The sequence below is a fragment of the Sander vitreus genome, chromosome 18 (assembly GCF_031162955.1).
Source record: "Sander vitreus isolate 19-12246 chromosome 18, sanVit1, whole genome shotgun sequence".
Taxonomy (NCBI): Eukaryota; Metazoa; Chordata; class Actinopteri; order Perciformes; family Percidae; genus Sander; species Sander vitreus.
This window is the reverse complement of record NC_135872.1, coordinates 23,251,766-23,270,239: the sequence shown is the minus strand read 5'-3', so window position 1 is coordinate 23,270,239 and position 18,474 is coordinate 23,251,766. Positions and strand designations below refer to the sequence as shown.

General features: G+C 43.1%; 1 protein-coding gene across 1 annotated transcript in view; it reads left to right on the top strand.

Annotated features, from left to right (window-relative positions):
* The window catches only part of elp3 (elongator acetyltransferase complex subunit 3), a 47,047-nt gene extending 32,805 nt beyond the window's left edge, over positions 1-14,242 (top strand). The window contains exons 10-15 of the mRNA XM_078274673.1: positions 396-589; positions 5,091-5,181; positions 8,378-8,443; positions 10,330-10,557; positions 10,762-10,843; positions 13,503-14,242. Of these exons, the coding sequence (XP_078130799.1) occupies positions 396-589; positions 5,091-5,181; positions 8,378-8,443; positions 10,330-10,557; positions 10,762-10,843; positions 13,503-13,594 (753 nt within the window). The 3' untranslated portion in view covers positions 13,595-14,242. The remainder of the gene's footprint in view (positions 1-395; positions 590-5,090; positions 5,182-8,377; positions 8,444-10,329; positions 10,558-10,761; positions 10,844-13,502) is intronic.
* Positions 14,243-18,474: the final 4,232 nt, after the last annotated feature.

The window sequence follows — 18,474 nt, the reverse complement described above, 5'->3', positions numbered from 1 at the left end:
CCTTAATTTCTTTCTCTTCATCCTTTGTTCCCCCTTTTGTCAATTTAAAGAAAGCAAATGCGTATTTGCTAGCATGACGGTCAAATTTAACACTGCAGATATGGCAATAATGTCGGTATATAAAGTGTGGTAAAAAGATAATGTCATATACATGTTGTTTCATTGTTCTTCTTGTTAAAATATTTAAGTGTGTTAAATTCATTTCAGATTATTTCATAAATTCCATTCCAGAACAATAATCAGAAACAAATTGTGATGGTGGCTGTGACTTTGAGAGTTGGTGAATTTTCGTTCATCCATAACATTTACAGTCAAAGCGTGGATGCCTGAGAAATGCCGTCTGATTTACAAATTGAATACTTTTACACAGATCTGCTGTTATGTGTATCTTGCAGGAGTTCTTTGAGAATCCAGCGTTCAGGCCCGATGGTTTGAAGCTGTACCCGACACTGGTGATCCGAGGCACGGGTCTGTACGAGCTGTGGAAGACGGGCCGCTACAAGAGCTACACACCCAGTGCCCTGGTGGACCTGGTGGCCCGGATCCTGGCACTGGTGCCGCCCTGGACACGAGTCTACCGGGTGCAGAGGTGAGACAATGAACGGGCCTGATGGTGACAGTTGGACACAAGTGACTGTAGATTAAAAAGCTACTATTTTCCAATGTTTTTGTGTCTAAGTGACTGATGGGAACAACAATCTTTGACATCGGTCCAGTATTACGCAAGATTGCTGCATTCAGCAATCGGCGAAAAAAGCTACAATGCATGGTTAATGGGCAATTGCGCACCTTCAATTTACGTGCACTAAAAGTGCTTGTTTTGCCACAGATTATTATTCTAAGTGTCTGACAACATTATGGAAAGGATCCCTACAGAGGTCGCCCTTTCTGTTAAAGAGTAAGATCCTTGAAATGACTATCGCCAAACCCACCAGACTCTATGTAAATAAACAGTAATTTTAGCATCATAAAACACAAAACTTTCAGAGTCTACAGAAACAAAATTAAACCATCAAAAGCCGTCTTGGTTCATCTTTCCACTTTTCCAACAATCGCCACTCTGGTTTGGTTGAAATTAGAAAAACAACTACTTAAACGATTTACATGTGGAACACGCTAAAAGTATTGTTTATTTAAATGAGTCTGGTGGGTTTTGCGATAGCAATTTCTATATCTGTAGGGATCCTTTCCATAATGTTGTCAAAAACTTAGAATAATAATCTGAGCCTGGCAGTGGCAAGAACGAGCAGTTTGACACGGATTTGCCCCATAGGGTTACATTACAGCCGGGTTCGCGGTTACAGCGTTCACTCTCAATACTGGACCTATTTCAAAGATTATTGTTCCCATCACTGTCACTTACACACATAACCATGGGAAATAGGGTCCAGGTTGAAAAAAACGGCAAAGTTACCCTTTAAAGCCTCATTAAAGAGGGACTGCACTAGTAGGTCTTATACCCTTTTTCAAACCATAATAAGCGTGTTTTTCACATGCGGGAAAACCTGCTAAAATAGGCAATAGACTCCTCCCAATAGATGTCACGAACATGCCTGAAAACAGGGTTAATAACTGCCGATCGGAGCTGCAGTCGCTAAATATCTGTGTCTACTGCGGAGTCGTTTGTCCCCGGAGTGAATGCCAATTGTAACCTTTCCTCAATAAAGACAAAAGCCAGATGTTGGCGTGTGTTAGTGGCAGGGCTCAACATTAAAAAAAAAAATCCCCACTGGCCCCCGGGCCAGTAGATCAGAGTTTTGCTGGCCCCTTCTACATTTTTACTGGCCCTGAAAGAAATATCATAGGTGTGATTGGCAAAGGACAAAAAAAGAAGGAAAACATACCCAGCTAGCCACTGCCACTGCCATTAGCAGTAAAGCTAGACCAGGGGTCATCAACTACATTTTCCCAATTTTTTTAAGCAGACACTCCGGGGGAAGGACTTTCAAATAAAGAAAATAAAATTATACCTAATACGTATCTTCTTGTTTGATATTTTTACTTTCTTACTAAATTAATGCTATTTTTTTTTTACATGTATTAGTGTAACCAAACTCCTAAAAAAACATGGAAAATCCATAATGATAACTAGATAGACTATTTAACTAGAAAATGATCTCAGATTAGGGGGAAGTTCACTGAAGAGTGATGGTTAAAGTCTTGATTACTGAAACGTAATCAGTGTCCTGATTGGTGGAAAATGCTTGCAGAAAGAAAGGCCTGTTGTCAGGTAAAAATGTCACTGTCAAAGAGCCTGAAGCGAAAAGTTGTGGAAAACAACAGCTTTAATGATGAATGTATTGATAAGCAGGCTAGCATGCCTAATTTAAAATAAGACAATACTGTTGCAAAATAATACAACCGGCAACATCATCAAGAATGAAGAACGCAGCGTCATTCACGTGCATATTAAGTAGCCACATGTATTTTGGTCTTATAATACATCCATAGGTTTACCGCTCCAGCGGAGAGGATGATTCGTTTAGACAGCAGCTACGTTTACAAGAGTTTGTCCAAAGTTCGAGATTCGTTGCAAACTAATATCAACAGTTAGACTACAATCTGACATCTTTTATTGTAGCTTGTTTGTAAAGAGTTGCTATTTGCAGAGTGGAGCTGTGTTTGCACAGCGCGGTGGATAAGAGCGGACAGAAATATTGGTTTCTACATGTTTAAGCCTGTAGAACAGGTTGGTGAGTATTGATAAGTATTGACTCTTTAATCATGGAGGGTTTATTGTCAGCTACTTACAGTAACGAGTGTAGCGTTCATCTGCGCCATCGGCGGTAAATAATCCTCGGTATCGTTTCCAGTCAGTTACATGTGCTGGGTGAAGTAAAGCGAGAATTATACTGGATGCATTCAAGGTGGCGCGCGCCATCGTGACGTCAAAATGACGTAATATCCTGCCGGCGCGCGCGGCTCTTTTTTTTCTCCGGTGGAAACGGGAGGCCTGAACGGATTCGTCGACAACCGGATGCCAGGACCCTCAGAGTGACTGCAAGTCTGTCTTGTAAACTTACTGGGTTAAGATGAGTTCTTTTATGGTGAACGAAAGGCTTGATCCGACGAAGTAGATCATCCAATCAAATCGAAGCATTGACGGCAATGCTGCAGCCAGTTCTGCCGTTGTTTACTTTTTTCTTCTTCTTCTAGTCCGTAGAAAGAGCAACGTCGGTAGCCTTTGCTCATTAGCGCCACCTCTGTTCAGGAGAAGACTGCAACTAGTGTCGCGAGCACCAGCGCGGGTATAAACAGTCACGGCCATCCCATGACGTCACATTTGTACGCGCCAGCTGGGCTGCGTCCAGTATAATTCTCGCTTAACGCACACACCTCGGCCCTGGTGTGTGTGTGTGTGTGTGTGTGTGTGTGTGTGTGTGTGTGTGTGCGCGCGGGCATCGCTGTTCAGAATCCCGTCTATCGTCCAAAATGCAACGCTTCTATCCAAATTAATTGGTTATAAATTACCTGAGGTGAAAATGTGAAATGGTAGCTAACATTCACACGCTTCGCGCCACTCTGTATGACGTTTGCTGATGCAACAGACAGAGCCACAGTCACCGGCCAATCAACTAGCCCGACATACGTTTTTACTGGCCGAGAACGTGCCATGTAGTGGAAAAACGCCATTAGTGACAGGAGTCCTCTGGGCCCAGTTGTTCAAAAAAAGTTTAATCTAGGTCAGAATGATCCTGATCTGGAAATCCCATGTTTTGCTATCCAGGATCAGGTAATCCATGTTACGTTTGTGCCATTCAAAGAAAATTGGATTGGCTCACCCTTATCCAGATACAAACTTTTCAAGATTACGAAATCCAGATTACCAGGGTTCTAACGTAGCCTACATATCACAATGTAAGATACAGTGTAAAGAACAAGTGGCCATTATGGGGTCACCACCACATAATACTGGCCTGTATTGTCCTGCACAACATCGCTACCAGGCGCAATGTCCCTCTCTGTGATGATGTTTATCATGCACGTGAACCTGTTGAAGACACAAACCAACCTCGGGCGTTCTCTCCGAATGAGGGACTGACTGGGCGTGCAATACAGTTTGCAGTTGTAGAAGAAACTACTTTTGACTGGTTCATCTCTGATGGGTGTGCCATTGTTAATAATTAATATACAATGATCAATGACAAACAGAGTAAGTATATTATTTTTGTTTGATGTTGACAACTGTTTGGGGGATTATTGTATGGAGACACACTCATATATTTATTTTACTTAACAGTACTGAAAGGTTTAGGGCCCTATCTATCCAAAAGTGGATTTGGACACGCCCTAAACGCAAAGGTGTCCCAAGGTTTTGAACAAAACATACTGACGGTTTGATCCAGATCAGGACCAAGATTGGATTACGTGATCTAATACGATTTCAGAATCCTTATTTCTTCTTCTTTTGAACAACTCATTTGAAAGATTTGATCCAATCAAAAACAACTGGGCCCTGGACTGCTTCTAACTTCTCTCAGACTTGGAATTTTGGAAGTAGTCCTTAAAGCTTTAGTGCGTAACTTTTTGATATTAATGAACGTCCGTTACATTGAAGCTATTGCCAAATGAGTTGATACAAAGCTAATCAAGACTATCAGCTCCACAACTCTCTCTGGATTTCTCAGTATGGCTATGTTCAGAAGATTGTGGCGTCCGGTGACTTTACGGCTCAGAAACTCGAGCCTAACCCTAACTTGAAGATAATAACCTCTTCTGAAGAGTCGGTCATGTTTTTTTTAAATCCTCCGTGTCCTCCTTGGCTACTAGCAACTGCGTGGAGGAGGGGGGGAGGGGTGGTGCGCGGTCACGGAAGGCTTGTATCATGTGGACGTGCAGACGGTGTTTTTCTCATTATTTAGAATTCCTCATGGGGGCGACAGAAACTACGCACTATAGCTTTAAGTTAGGTCTGACACACCCAAGGTTTTCCTCCTAACTCCGCCATTTAATACTTTTAGACCTAAAAGATTTAGCAAATACAGCCCCCGAGGTATACATTTATTTTTATATAGTTGCATCTGTTATACCCCATTTTAAAACCATTCATTTTATGTATGACCTGTCCGTGCTTTTGTACCCCCTATCAGGGACATCCCCATGCCACTGGTGAGCTCCGGAGTGGAGCACGGCAACCTGAGAGAGTTGGCCCTGGCCAGGATGAAAGACATGGGCACTGAGGTAAGACTCAAAGGGCCTCTCGTATTAACCTGAAAGACACCCTGTCAGTTTATTTTGAGTGAGCAAGTCAATAGACTTGTCCAGCTGGGATGGGATCCAAACAGGTACCATAGAACTTTGGTTGGCAGACAGACAAATGCTGACTGTCAGAATAATTAGCTATGTAAGATGACAGATTAAAAAACCTGCCGACCTAGTATAGTTTAGAACTGTCGGAGCGTAAAATTGGAGCACTCTCCCTTCCACACCCCCCGACATTAATTGAAATTTATGTTGGAAAGTAGATATAAAGTAGATGACAACTCTGCAAACAGTAGAAGTTGATCCAGCCTGAAAACCCCAGGGAAAGGGGGCTCCTTAACAGCACAAAGCATGAAGCAGACGACCCCTTACCAACTTCCATCAAAAAAAGACTCGCGCTTCACTTTTTCCACATTTCATGATGTTACAGCCTTTTTTTCCTCAAAATTCTACACATAATACCCCATAATGACAACTTAAAAAAAGTTTGTTTGAGATTTTTGCAAATTTATAAAAAATACAGTCCTTCCAGAAAAATTGTTTTGAGAAAATTGTTTTTTTGTGATTGTTGCGGGCAAAAATCCTTGATTATGCGGCACGTTTTCTTAAAAAATGCGATGGAATATGCGGGATATTTATGCAGTTTTATGCGATGAAATTGCGGGAACTTGCAATTTGACTTGCTTGTGGCTTCACCGCGGGGTGTGCAGCTTTTCGATGGTGTTCACGTCGCGTAATTACGTCACTTCATAATGTTCCCATGGCAACGGGAAAATGGCTGCTCTTGTCTGAAGTAAACGCAACATTTTTCAACTTTCTGCTAAGATATATGTGACTTTTTTGCAACAAAAATGCGGGGATTATGAAATCATGCAAGCCCACAAAACAAGCATTAAAGTCAAAGGAATTGTCTGTAGACCTAGACAGGATTGTCTCGAGGCACAGATCTGGGGAAGGGTACAGAAAAATGTCTGCTGCTTTAAAGGTCCCAATGAGCACAGTGGCCTCCATCATCCGTAAATGGAAGAAGTTTGGAACCACCAGGACTCTTCCTAGAGCTGGCCGTCCCTCTAAATTGAGTGATCGGGGGAGAAGGGCTTTAGTTAGGGAGGTGACCAATAACCCGATGGTCACTCTGACAGAGCTCCAGGGTTCCTCTGTGGAGAGAGGAGAACCTTCCAGAAGGACGACCATCGCTGCAGCACTCCACCAATCAGGCCCGTATGGTAGAGTGGCCAGACAGAAGCCACTCCTTAGTAAAAGGCACATGGCCGGCCGCCTGGAGTGTGCCAAAAGGCACCTGAAAGACTCTCAGACCATGAGAAACAAAATGATCTGGTCTGATGAGACAAAGATTGAAGTTTTTGGCGTGAATGCCAAGCGTTATGTTTGGAGGACACCAGGCACCGCTCATCACCTGGCCAATACCATCCCTACAGTGAAGCATGGTGGTGGCAGCATCATGCTGTGGGGATGTTTTTCAGCGACAGGAACTGGGAGACTAGTCAGGATTGAGGGAAAGATGAATTCAGCAATGTACAGATACATCCTGGAAGAAAACCTGCTCCAGAGCGCCCTTGACCTCAGACTGGGGGGACGGTTCATCTTTCAACAGGACAACGACCCTAAGCACACAGCGACGATATCGAAGGAGTGGCTTCAGGACAACTCTGTAAATGTCCTAGAGTGGCCCAGCCAGAAGCCAGACTTGAATCCCATTGAACATCTCTGGAGGGATCTGAAAATGGCTGTGCACCGACGCTCTCCATCCAACCTGATGGAGCTCGAGACGTTCTGTAAAGAGGAATGGGCGAAACTGGCCAAAGATAGGTGTGCCAAGCTTGTGGCTTCATATTCCAAAAGACTTGATGCTGTAATTGCTGCCAAAGGTGCCACAACAAAGTATTGAGCAAAGGCTGTGAATACTTTCCGTATCCACTGTATGGGGTAAAGGGCATGCTGTAAGCTTTGGTTAGTTTCTGTTGTTTGACTGAAATAAGACCACACTAAAATCAGTGGCAACTTTTAGCTCTTTACCCACCATCTTGTAAAACTTTTTGCTTGGCTCTACTTTGTCCTCTTTACCTCATTTTTTGTTGGTATCTCATCATTATTCAAGACAACATGATCACTTGCAAAATCTCTTTTTACAAGCTGAGCCTTTTGTTTTTGTGCAGACAGATTGGTGGCAGCCACTGGCTCAGAGATGTGGCACATTTGATGTCACATATTGCACATTCATTTTCACCAGACTGTTATCTTGTGCCGATTTAAAATTATTCAACCTAGTTTCCCACTGAGTTTGTTAAAACTTTCCCAACCGGCTTGCATTGTAATGCAACTTATGCAGAGTAGGAACCTGTCTGTGTAAAAAAACAAACAATAATAATTAAAAAAACAGTCTAAAACTAAAGGGTTTATTTCACCACATTTTTCTTTTCTTTTTAAGAAAATTAAGTCCATCCATGGAACTAAAAGCCTTTTAAAGGAATAATCTTTTAGACAATTTCAGTTCTGGTTGATTTTGAGGCACCCACAGTTTACGTGGTAACGGCAGGTGCGGTTTATCACTACAGAAAATCTGAAAATTCTAAGGCAACTACTTAATTATGTTAGAAGAAGAGCAGCAGGTAACAGGCTGCACCACTCAATGTGGCTGAAATATTTCAAACTGATCTACTGTCAAAAAAGGGCCAAAATGGCCGTTGTCTTGTGTGGTAGATACATATTGATGAACGATTAGTGTCAGCGCTAACCTCAGTGACAAACGCATTGCGTTTTCTGTAACTGCGTCACAATAAAAGCCATCGTGTGTTTGTTTTGTTTCCCAGTTGAGTGCTTTTAATGTGAAGCAATGGCAGTAGGAAATGTTGGGCTAGCATGGACAGTACCTTAAGGCTACATCTTCACTACTACGTTTTGGTTTAAAAACGACTATCTTTTGCATTTGGACACACTGCTGCCCCCGTTTTGGTTTGAAAACTCCGGGGTTGCTTTGATGTCTAGACAATTACAAACAGTAATGCTGGATTCAAATGCATCATTTCCTGTGAATCCCTTGGGCATGTGAAGGCAATTTAGAAGGCAGGAATGGCGGACCCCGCCTCTTCCAATGTTGAGAGGTGTTTTACAGTCCAAAGAGTTTGACCATTTGAATGTTTCTCTCTGTGTGCAGTGTCGAGACGTGAGAACAAGAGAAGTGGGCATTCAGGAGATCCACCACAAAGTCCGACCGTATCAGGTAATCGTATAAGGACAGCATCCTGCAGATGAAGTGCATTCTCTTTTTTATCCTAAACGATACTTTTTCCGATACCAATTTTATAAAACAAAAAAATTACATTACAGCACAAATTTAATTCATTTTTTAGCTACTACTGCGTCTCTGTGCGTAACGTAGAGATTTTCCTGCCTGCCTCCACGACGTGTAACGTTAGACCGCCAATCGGCAGCATTATTAGATCTTGGTAGAAGCATGCTGCATGGTTATTGGCTGACAGATTTTGATGAGTTTTACTCCTTAGGTGTTGAAATTGGGTATTGAATGATGAGGCATTTTTCGATACTTAGAGGTAATTTGGTCGGTGCCTACAAAGTATTGAACACGGCACTAGGGGTGGTACGATTCATTAAAAGGGTTCGGAGCTTGTGTGCGTCGCACGGTTCGTCAGTCACATTAGCACACAGTGTTAATGTACACTAACCTCTTAATGCCGTAGTGCCCACTTTCGACACTTATGTTAAAACACTTACCGGAAATGACAAGCGGGATGAGCGTGACGAACACATGGCAGCTGATTGGACGAATGCGTCACATGGGTCTGGCTGCTCCCGAATTTCAAAACGGACTCTAATGGCGTCTCGTTCAGAATACGATCTCGTTTTTTACGAAAGTAGTTCACCGAAACGTGTTTCTGAAAACATTTTAAGCGAGAAATAGGCCATGCAGTTGCTGAATCTGTCTGTTTTTATGATTGCCAAAGGTCAGTTTAAAAGCTTTTCGTCAGATTTTGAGAGGCGCCGAGCTGACCGCTCCTCAAGTGGAGTGCATGTATGTATTAAGAGAACGGTGGAGTGTTGCAGGTCACGTCACGTGTAGAAATGGCAAGTGGGAGAGATAAGGAAGGCTGTCCGGAGTTGGAGGATGCGCCAGTGTCCAAGTCTGGTGTGTGGGAACATTTTTATTAGGGCTGTCAATCGATTAAAAAATGTAATCTAATTAATTACATACTCTGTGATTAATTAATCTAAATTAATCGCATACATAATTAACGGTGCCTGAACCGATACTTTTTAAGAAAGTAAAAAAAGAAAAGAAAAAAAAAAAGGGTACTAAACAACAGTTGGTGACATCAAAGAATGGCTTGTTTATTGCTAAGGCCATATGGTCAAAATTAAATGATTTAATAATAATGCATAACAATAACTTATTTCACTAGTAAATTGCTGTTGAACGACAAAAACAACAACCAGATAGGAAAAGGACATTTACAATAACTTCAAATGCACCACGAGGCTGTAGTTTACCAGTTTCATTGAACGCACCGTCTGTGTTGTTTCTCCGACGGCAGCTGCAGATTGTTACATCCCGGTGTTGAATCCTCTACAGTAAAACACAGTCAAACTTTACACCGTTTAGCGTTAGCTGTCAGCATTTTAACCGTGTTTAATCCAGCTACTAGCTAGCGGTAGGCTAACGTTAGCTGCTGTCGAGTATTGTGTTAACTAGCGTCACATGCAGCGGGGTTTGTGTTTCCTGTAACGTCTGTTTCAGAGCAGCAGAGAGAAGCGCAGAGAGAAGCGCAGACATATCCGTGGCACCAGATTTTTGTCTGTATGTAAACGTCAATATGGAATGGATTAATCTGCGTTAATTTTGACAGCCCTAATTTTTATATATCATATGCTGTAGTATATTTCTGGAGTGTTAAAGATTAAAAGAAAAAAATAACAACAAGAACCGTACAGAACCGAAAACCATGATAATAAACCGAACCGTACCACCCCTACACGGCACCCAGCCTTAGATATAAAAGGATGAAACATTGTGGTGTTCTGTTGTTCCAGACACTGATTGTTTTTGTGCAAGCACTCCATTCCCTAACAAAGCCAAGTGTGTGTGTTCAGGTGGAGCTGGTGCGGCGGGACTATGTGGCTAACGGCGGCTGGGAGACTTTCCTCTCCTACGAGGATCCCGAGCAGGACATCCTGATTGGCCTGCTGCGTCTGCGTCGCTGCTCCCCGCAGTCCTTCCGCCCGGAGCTGAAAGGAGGCGTGTCCATCGTCCGCGAGCTGCACGTCTACGGCAGCGTCGTCCCCGTCAGCAGCCGGGACCCCAGCAAGTTCCAGCATCAGGTGGCTACACAGACTCCACATACAAAGTAGATAACCCACACAAACACTTGGATATCTTTTTCCAGCTGTGAGTCTTGATTGTTTTTCTCTGACACTGTAAAGACATCACTCCTGGCCTGTGTTTTCTTTTAGCATGAGACCAGAAAAGTTCAAGACTGAGATTAACCTCAACAATGTGTTCCTTTCCCCCTCCTTCATGCTTAGGGTTTTGGCATGATGCTGATGGAGGAGGCAGAGAGAATTGCCAGAGATGAACACGGCTCTAGCAAATTGGCTGTTATCTCAGGTAAGGAACAAAACAGCATAGCACAGAAGAGCATCATTTATCCTATTCTTACCTTATGAAACCCTAAACGACCGGTATCTACCAGACCAAATAGCAATATGGATTTCGGTGCCTCATTTCGGTGCCACTTAAATACCTGCGCTGCTCTCTGGTGACGTTAGAGGCAACAGAGGCATCATTGCACGTGACGCTAGATGACACAGCAGGTGGAAATGTTAGCCTACAGTTAAAGCCAATTTATGCTTCTGCGTTAAATCAACGCCGTGGGTCCGTGGAGATACGGACCCTACGCTGTAGCCTGACGTACACCTCTCAAAAAATGTAACTAGATGTCGTGGCAACGCAGACCGCAACAACTGTGATTGGTCTGCTTGGCCGCGGCTTGGTAGCGTTGCATTGCCAGTCCTTCCTCCACAGCGCTGCGGAGGAGGGTCTGGCTCATCCACACAGCATTCCGGGATGGGAGGAAAACGTGCTCTGGTTTATTGGCATTTCTTTAACCAATCACAATCTTCTTGAGCGGCGCTAAGCGCCGGACAGAGCCACGTCGCCGCTGCAAAATAGCCTCGGGAAGGAACTTGTTTTGGTGGAACGTGTACGTTCAAAAGTTTTTTTAGTCGTGCAACAGAAAACTCAGATTGGACAGATAGTCTAGCTAGCTGTCTGGATTTACCCTGCAGAGATCTGAGGAGCAGTTAACCATAGTCCTCACAAATCCACCAGAGTTTAGAATGCCAACACAAAGGAAGCCAAAGGCAACAGATATCCAGCCTAAATGAGTGAAATCCGGTGGAATTTCCGTCGGCAACGGAGCAATCCCAGAAGGGGAACGTCGTGGATATAGACTAAGCCGCCGCAGAAGCATGATTCCCGCTTTAGCTAGAAGCTGGTTTTAACACGGCTGATAGCTTATCGGTGTAAAGTGTGACCCTATTCCAGTCAAAATGATTCCAACACAGGGACGTCCAGTTGTCTGCAGCTAAAGACACAGTGTAGACTAGCTGCACCATGGCCACGGCCGCTGTCGGAGTTGTCAGAGAAACAACACTGACGGGACTTAATGGTGTGTTCAATTGCAACTAGTAAAGCTCATGGTGTTTTCAAAGTTACTGTAAAATACTTTTTTTTTTTTTTTTTTTTTTTCATTTAACAACTTGTTAAAAATTGACTGGTGAAATAAGTTATCGTTACATTTTAAATAAATCATTTGAATTATGACCATATGGCCTTAGCAATAAACAAGCCGTTATTTAACGTCACTGACTGTCGTTTTGTGCTCTTTGGCGTATTTTTTTAAGCAGTTAGTACAATCATCATAGAAGCAAATAATGAAAAACTACAAACTTATTTCTTGTTTTATTAAAGCTGTTTTCATGATTGCATCAATGTAATGAGCATATTACATTTAAAATGGTTACATCATAATATCGTATTTGATGTGATACGGCAGCATTTGCCCGGTAATAAAACCACTTTTGCTAAAATAAGTTTGAAAGGAAGCTCTGCTGCAGAGTATTAATGAGCCCTGGTAATGGGACGTCTCCCACATAAACCAGCAGTGTACCCACTTATAACAGACCCATCTGATGTGTGTTAAGGTGTGTGTGTGTGTGTGTGTGTGTGTGTGTGTAGAACTGTTGAAACAGCCTGGTGTCATTTGCACATGACTTAATGAAGGTAAACACAGTGGGTGGCCGTGTGCAATGGCGCTGCGCTCTGGCGCAGCTCGTCTCCAATCAGAGGCTGTGGATTTGTCAACATGTGTCCTGCTGCCTTCAGATGGCTGCAGGGGTTTAATGAACCGAAGGAGAAGCTTTTCATACGGTATGAATCAGCTGTGGGTAACGGATACTGTAAGGATCACTCATTCGTTTTTAGATCAATGCCGATCTTAAAGAGACAGGCGCTAAAACGGAGCGTTTCAGACACGTTAGAGTAGAAACCAAAATACAAGTACGAACTTGAAAATGAGCATAATATGGGACCTTTGAAGAATGAAGGGCCAGTAGATCTAGTGAGTGGATATTTACAGTTGAAGAATAAACTTGAAAGTGATCTCTGGTGAACAAACTGTAATAGCGACTCTGTTTTTGTGACTTGAACACGTCAAACAATTTCTTCCGACTTTCCAGCTGAAACGTACACCAATACAGATTAGAGGATGGATACTCGAACCGAGCCCGTCGGGTACTCGGACAGATATTTAGAAATGATGTTCAGGTTCATGTCGGGCTCGGTCACATCAGCGCGATACGGCATTGAACATTTTAAATTTAAAAAAGCTTATTATGTAGGAGCGCGCCTGTGTTAACTTGCGCTTGTTGCCCCGTGTGCGCTGACGCGCTCATCTGTTGACATTTCCGAATGCCTTCCTACAGTTGCTTAATAAAAGCGGGCTTTCCACACAAACAAACGTACATGTGTCATTAGTATAAGGGGAACATTTTTTTATTTGAACTGTGTCGGGCTCGGATCCGCACTCTAAAACAGATATATCTGTAATAAGCTCAAATTGGCTTGATAACAGTAATACAGCTGAGGTTTATTTAACATATCATGTAAAGCAACAGTGTTAGGCTGTTTACCCAAGGTGGCTGTTTCATTTCTGTGGTTTCCCTGATCTGAGCACCATTTTGTTTCCCTCTGGTGTGTTTTGCAGGTGTGGGAACAAGGAACTACTACAGGAAGATGGGCTATGAGTTGGAGGGACCGTATATGGTGAAGGACCTCTATGGACCTGGAATGGACTGAACCTGGACAATGTTTTTTTTTTTTTATCTGGACAGTGGATACAGACGCACATATACACACACATTGTATTTATCAAGACAACATTGTCAGGAAATGATTGCTGCAGTATGAAACTACTAGTGAAACTTGTTCTGTTTTCTTAGCATCAGAGGAGATAATGGTTGGGTTTTCTGCCAGTCCCTGCTTTTTTTTTTTTTTTTTTTTTTTTATCTGGTACACACCAGGAAATGCTGTTGCATCTCCTCCGCTTTTTTTATTTTAAAGATAAGGAGACGGTGTAAGAGTGTGTAAGGAATACCTTAACGTTATTCGGGATGAAGCAAGAACATCTTGTGGACGAGGCTTTGAGTTCATTTCGAGATGCAAACATTTTTTTATCGCTACATGTCAAAGAAAAGTCCAATTTGAATCTGCTCCATTTCCTAAACTGGTACTAAAAGAAACACACTGCTTTCCACATTGAAACAAATGGGTACCACCAGTGCCTTGTCAATGAACTCTGTTTCAGCAGTTCTGATTCAGTTTGACAAGAAATGAGAACAATCCTGCCGAGACATTTTTAATTTTACTGAAATGTTACATGTGTCTGGTAAATAAAACTCAAAATGCCTGGCCATCCCTTTGTGGTCGTCTAGGATAAGAAACCTGTTTAGCGTCACGGTTTGAGTAAATCATGTTTGTGTTGCAATTAAATAGAAAACCCATTATGAGTCAAGCGTTCATTAACGGCTGGCAGTGGATGAATAAACTGTGGAAAGTGTCCTCGCTGGGCAGCCGTCGTGTAATTGCGCAATTTCGATTTATAGGGCAGGAAATTGAATATTAGCGTTACATATATTGCTTTTTTTTAAAGCCCCACAGTTAATCCTATTACTTGTGTTTCTCTCATGCATTCTTGGGCTTCATGTATTCTGGTAAATTCCAGATGTTAAACACATCACTTGACCATTTTTAATTAATTTATTTTTTTTTTTCTCCTCAAGGAATAAAGTATATTTCAGGTACTGTTAGTGTTCTGCTTCATGAGCAAAGTTCTCGCTGTAGAAAGACATTTCGACAATTACACCTAAATGAGAGAATAGCCAAAAAGAAAGGTCACATCGTCAGAGTAGCTCCTATAATGTATTCCCCAAAGTCAAGGGTGCCTGCCCTTGCAGGAGACCCCCAATGATTGCCCTATGAGAGTGTTTTACTGGCTCGTTTGACACAGCCTTTCCAATTACATCTCCATCAGTTAGCTGTCTATTGAACGTTGACCGAAGGCTCCGTTACTGGAAAGGCATTGTCATTTGAAAATCAGCTAGCAATAAAGCACAATAAAAGGCTCCTGTGGCAACCCATGTCTCATATAGATCTCAACCGCACGGGGTGATTGAAGCCGAACGGCCATGCGTAATTTCCTGGATGCTGCTACTGTGTCGTGACTGTGCAGTGCTTGTGTGTTGGTGCTGCTGCAGTCCTGACGCATTGAGGAATGCCACATTCGGCCTTTCTCTCTACGCTTTGCTCACTCTCGCTATCAGCTGTGAAATGTGAAAGGACTCCCCCACCCCCCTCGCTGAGTCTGTGCCGAGCTGATTTGTCCTGTAGAGGAGGAAGAGTCTGGTCTAATCTTCACTGCAACATGAGCAAGCAAGTTCAGTTAAACTCTACTGAAGTGAAGGTTACAGGACTTGTCCACAAACATTACCAGAGTAAAAGAGAAAAGGAATCTAGATGTGTACATATTCTACTCCTCCCGAAATGTATGCAATATCTCAGGGGTCATCCAACGTTTTTAAGCCAAGGACCCCTTAACTGAAAGAGAGATGGAGCACGGACCCCCTACTACATATGTAGTATAAAAGAAGTTGCATGTTAAACTGGGCCTACAATAAAGTGTAGGGTGGCCTAAAGCTTTTATACATACCTTTTAAGTGCATAGAATACTGAGCTATTAAAATAATGGCATGATTTTATGAATCATGTTTTGATGTTAAACTTACATGTGGCTCAGTGAATCTTTAGGGATAACCGTATCTGAGAATCAGAATCATTTATTTGTCATTGTAAAACCTTGTCACAACGAAATTTAAGTGCTACTCCTTCTGGTGCCTAGAAGTATACATTCATACGCACACGCCATACCCTTCCACAAACCATACCCTCACATACACATAATGGGGTGCATAGTAGTATACATTCAAACACTTCCTCACGCCGTACTCACACCAACAAACAAAAAAATCACAGTACTGGAAAAGTGCAAATGCAGTGCAAAACGGGCAAGATAGTCATTTAGCATGATGAAGTCCTATTTCTGTAATTGAATGTTTAGAGTTGTGATGGCTGTGGAGAAAAAGCTGACTCTGAACCTGGATGTGCGGGTTCTGACAGACCTGTAACGCCTTCCTGAGGGGAGAAACTGAAAGTGTTCGTGGCCTGGGTGAGAGGAGTCCATGATTATGTTTTTTGCTCTGCTGAGGTTAGCAGGATGAGGCGATGCTGTCAAGTGTGGGCAGCGAGCAGCCAATTATGTTTTCTGCAGACCGGATGACCCTTTGCAGTGATTTCTTTTCTGTGCCACAGTGCAGCTTGCATACCACACTGTGATGCAATACGTCAATATGCTCTCTATGACAGAGCGATAAAAGGCCACCGGCAGCATCTCCCATAGGTTGTTTCTCTTTAGAAGTCTCAGGAAGTAGAGACGCTGTTGTGTCCTTTTGATGATGGTGGTGGTGTTAGCGATGTGGACTCCCAGGAATTTGAAGGTGTGGACCCTTTCAGCGCTAGCACCTTCTATGAGGAGTGGCGGTGGGTCCATCTGTCCAGAATCAGTTCTTTGGTCTTTGATGTATTGAGCTCCAGGTTGTTGTTATGGCACCATGCGGTCAGCCTCTCGATCTCAGCCCTGTATTGTGTCTCATCTTCCTCTACTATGTGACCGACGACTGTGGTGTCATCTGCGAATTTAATGATGGTGTTGGTTGGATGAGCTGGGGAACAGTCGCTGGTGTACAAGGAGTATAGCAGAGGGCTGAGAACACATCCTTGCGGTGCACCCGTGCTGAGTGTGATGGTGGAAGAGAGGTGGGGGCCCAGTCGGACTACTTGTGAGCGGTTGGTGAGGAAATCACTTATCCAAGTGCAGATGGGGGTGGAGAGGCCCAGGTGGAGCAGCTCGTTGATGAGGATGTCCGGGACGATGGTGTTGAATGCCGAGCTGTGGTCCACAAAGAGCATCCTCGCGTAGGTGTTGCGGTGTTCCAGGTGGTTCAGCGCCGCGTGCGTCACTATGGCGATAGCATCCTCCATGGACCTGTTTGACCGGTAATGCAAACTGATGGGGGTCGAAAGAGGCTGGGAGGCTAGATTTTATGTACCGTAGCACCAGTTTCTCCAGGCATTTCATGACAACTGGTGTCAACGCAACTGCTCTGTAGCTGTAAACGTCCTCTGGAGCAGGCTTTTTTGGCATGGGGATGATGGTGGTGGCTGATTTCAGACAAGTGGCCTGTGACAGGGACTAACACACCACACTAAAACGGTGAACATGGTAAACATATCTGCTAAGCATCAGCTTGTTAGCATTATCACTGTTAAGAGCACCACTGGGTCTTAAATGGAGCCTCACAGAGCTAGCATGGTTGTAGACTTGTGTTACTTTAGGTTACAACATGAGACGGACCTTAAAGTCCCCCTCCAGATACGTTTTAAAGAATGTCAAAAAATACTCTGCGTGATTAGTATTTTGTTTAACATGGTTTTCATATATATATATATATATATATATATATATATATATATAAATAAAAAACTCTGAAAAGGGACTGAAGCACATTACTACTACTTTCTTCCTCATTGAGAAATTCTGAATCTGCCTTCACCTCGCCACCACTTTTACTTGTTGGTTAGCTTTTAACTTGTAACTGGCATCGGCTGACACATCGGCGATGAGGTTTCAGGTTTCTTTTTCCGGCTTATGCAACTTGGACAGCAATCGTGACGTACCAAATGTAGCTTGCCCACGGTATGTTTGAATCACAGATTTGAAGGAAGTGCACAGGTTCAATAGAGAAGTGTGAAAACACCTCTCATGCAGGGGCGTAGCACAAAAATTCTGGGCCCCGTTGAAAGGCATTTTCTATGGGCCCCTCCCCGCATCCATAGCTATTTATTCTAGCATATTTTTGGGCCCTTCTCACATGAGGGCCCTGGGTACAGAGTCCCCCCCCAAGTCCGACGCCCCTGCTCTCATGTAACACACTTTGCACGGATACAAATAAGAAAACCCATTTTAGGATCTTTTCATTTGTGAGAAAATCATCATGTTAAACCTCGAAAGCACCATGCGCTGTCCGCAGAGCACAGAAACGGCGAGGAGGGGTTCCACATATCAACGTTTTGAAGGGTGGGTTCACATTTTTTCGAGTCTGTCTCAATACAGTACTCATTCAAATTGTGAGAAATGGGGGACCAAATCCTCATCCTCACTGTTGATGCATTCCAAAGCTCAGCGGTACAAGTTAGCCAAATGAATGTCACTATCCCCACATGTAGGTCAGCGAGAAAACGGGGATTTTTGGACTGAAGACTAGAACTTGGAAAATAATTGATTTGACTAGCTCAGACTGCTGAAGCCTCACACTAGTTTAGGAATGCACTTCGGCACCAAACGAGGACCGTCGAGTTACCAATCTTACAAATAGTCACGCCAAGAGGGCATAACGTGATTATAGGAACTCTTGAAATACACAGTCGGGAATGCAAATATTGTATTATATTGTTGTATTATAAAAAAAAAAAAAAAACACCCTACATAATCTACTAAATCAGACTGGGGCTGGCTGATATGGAGAAAATCAGTTATCAAGATGTTCTTGACCAAATACATTGAT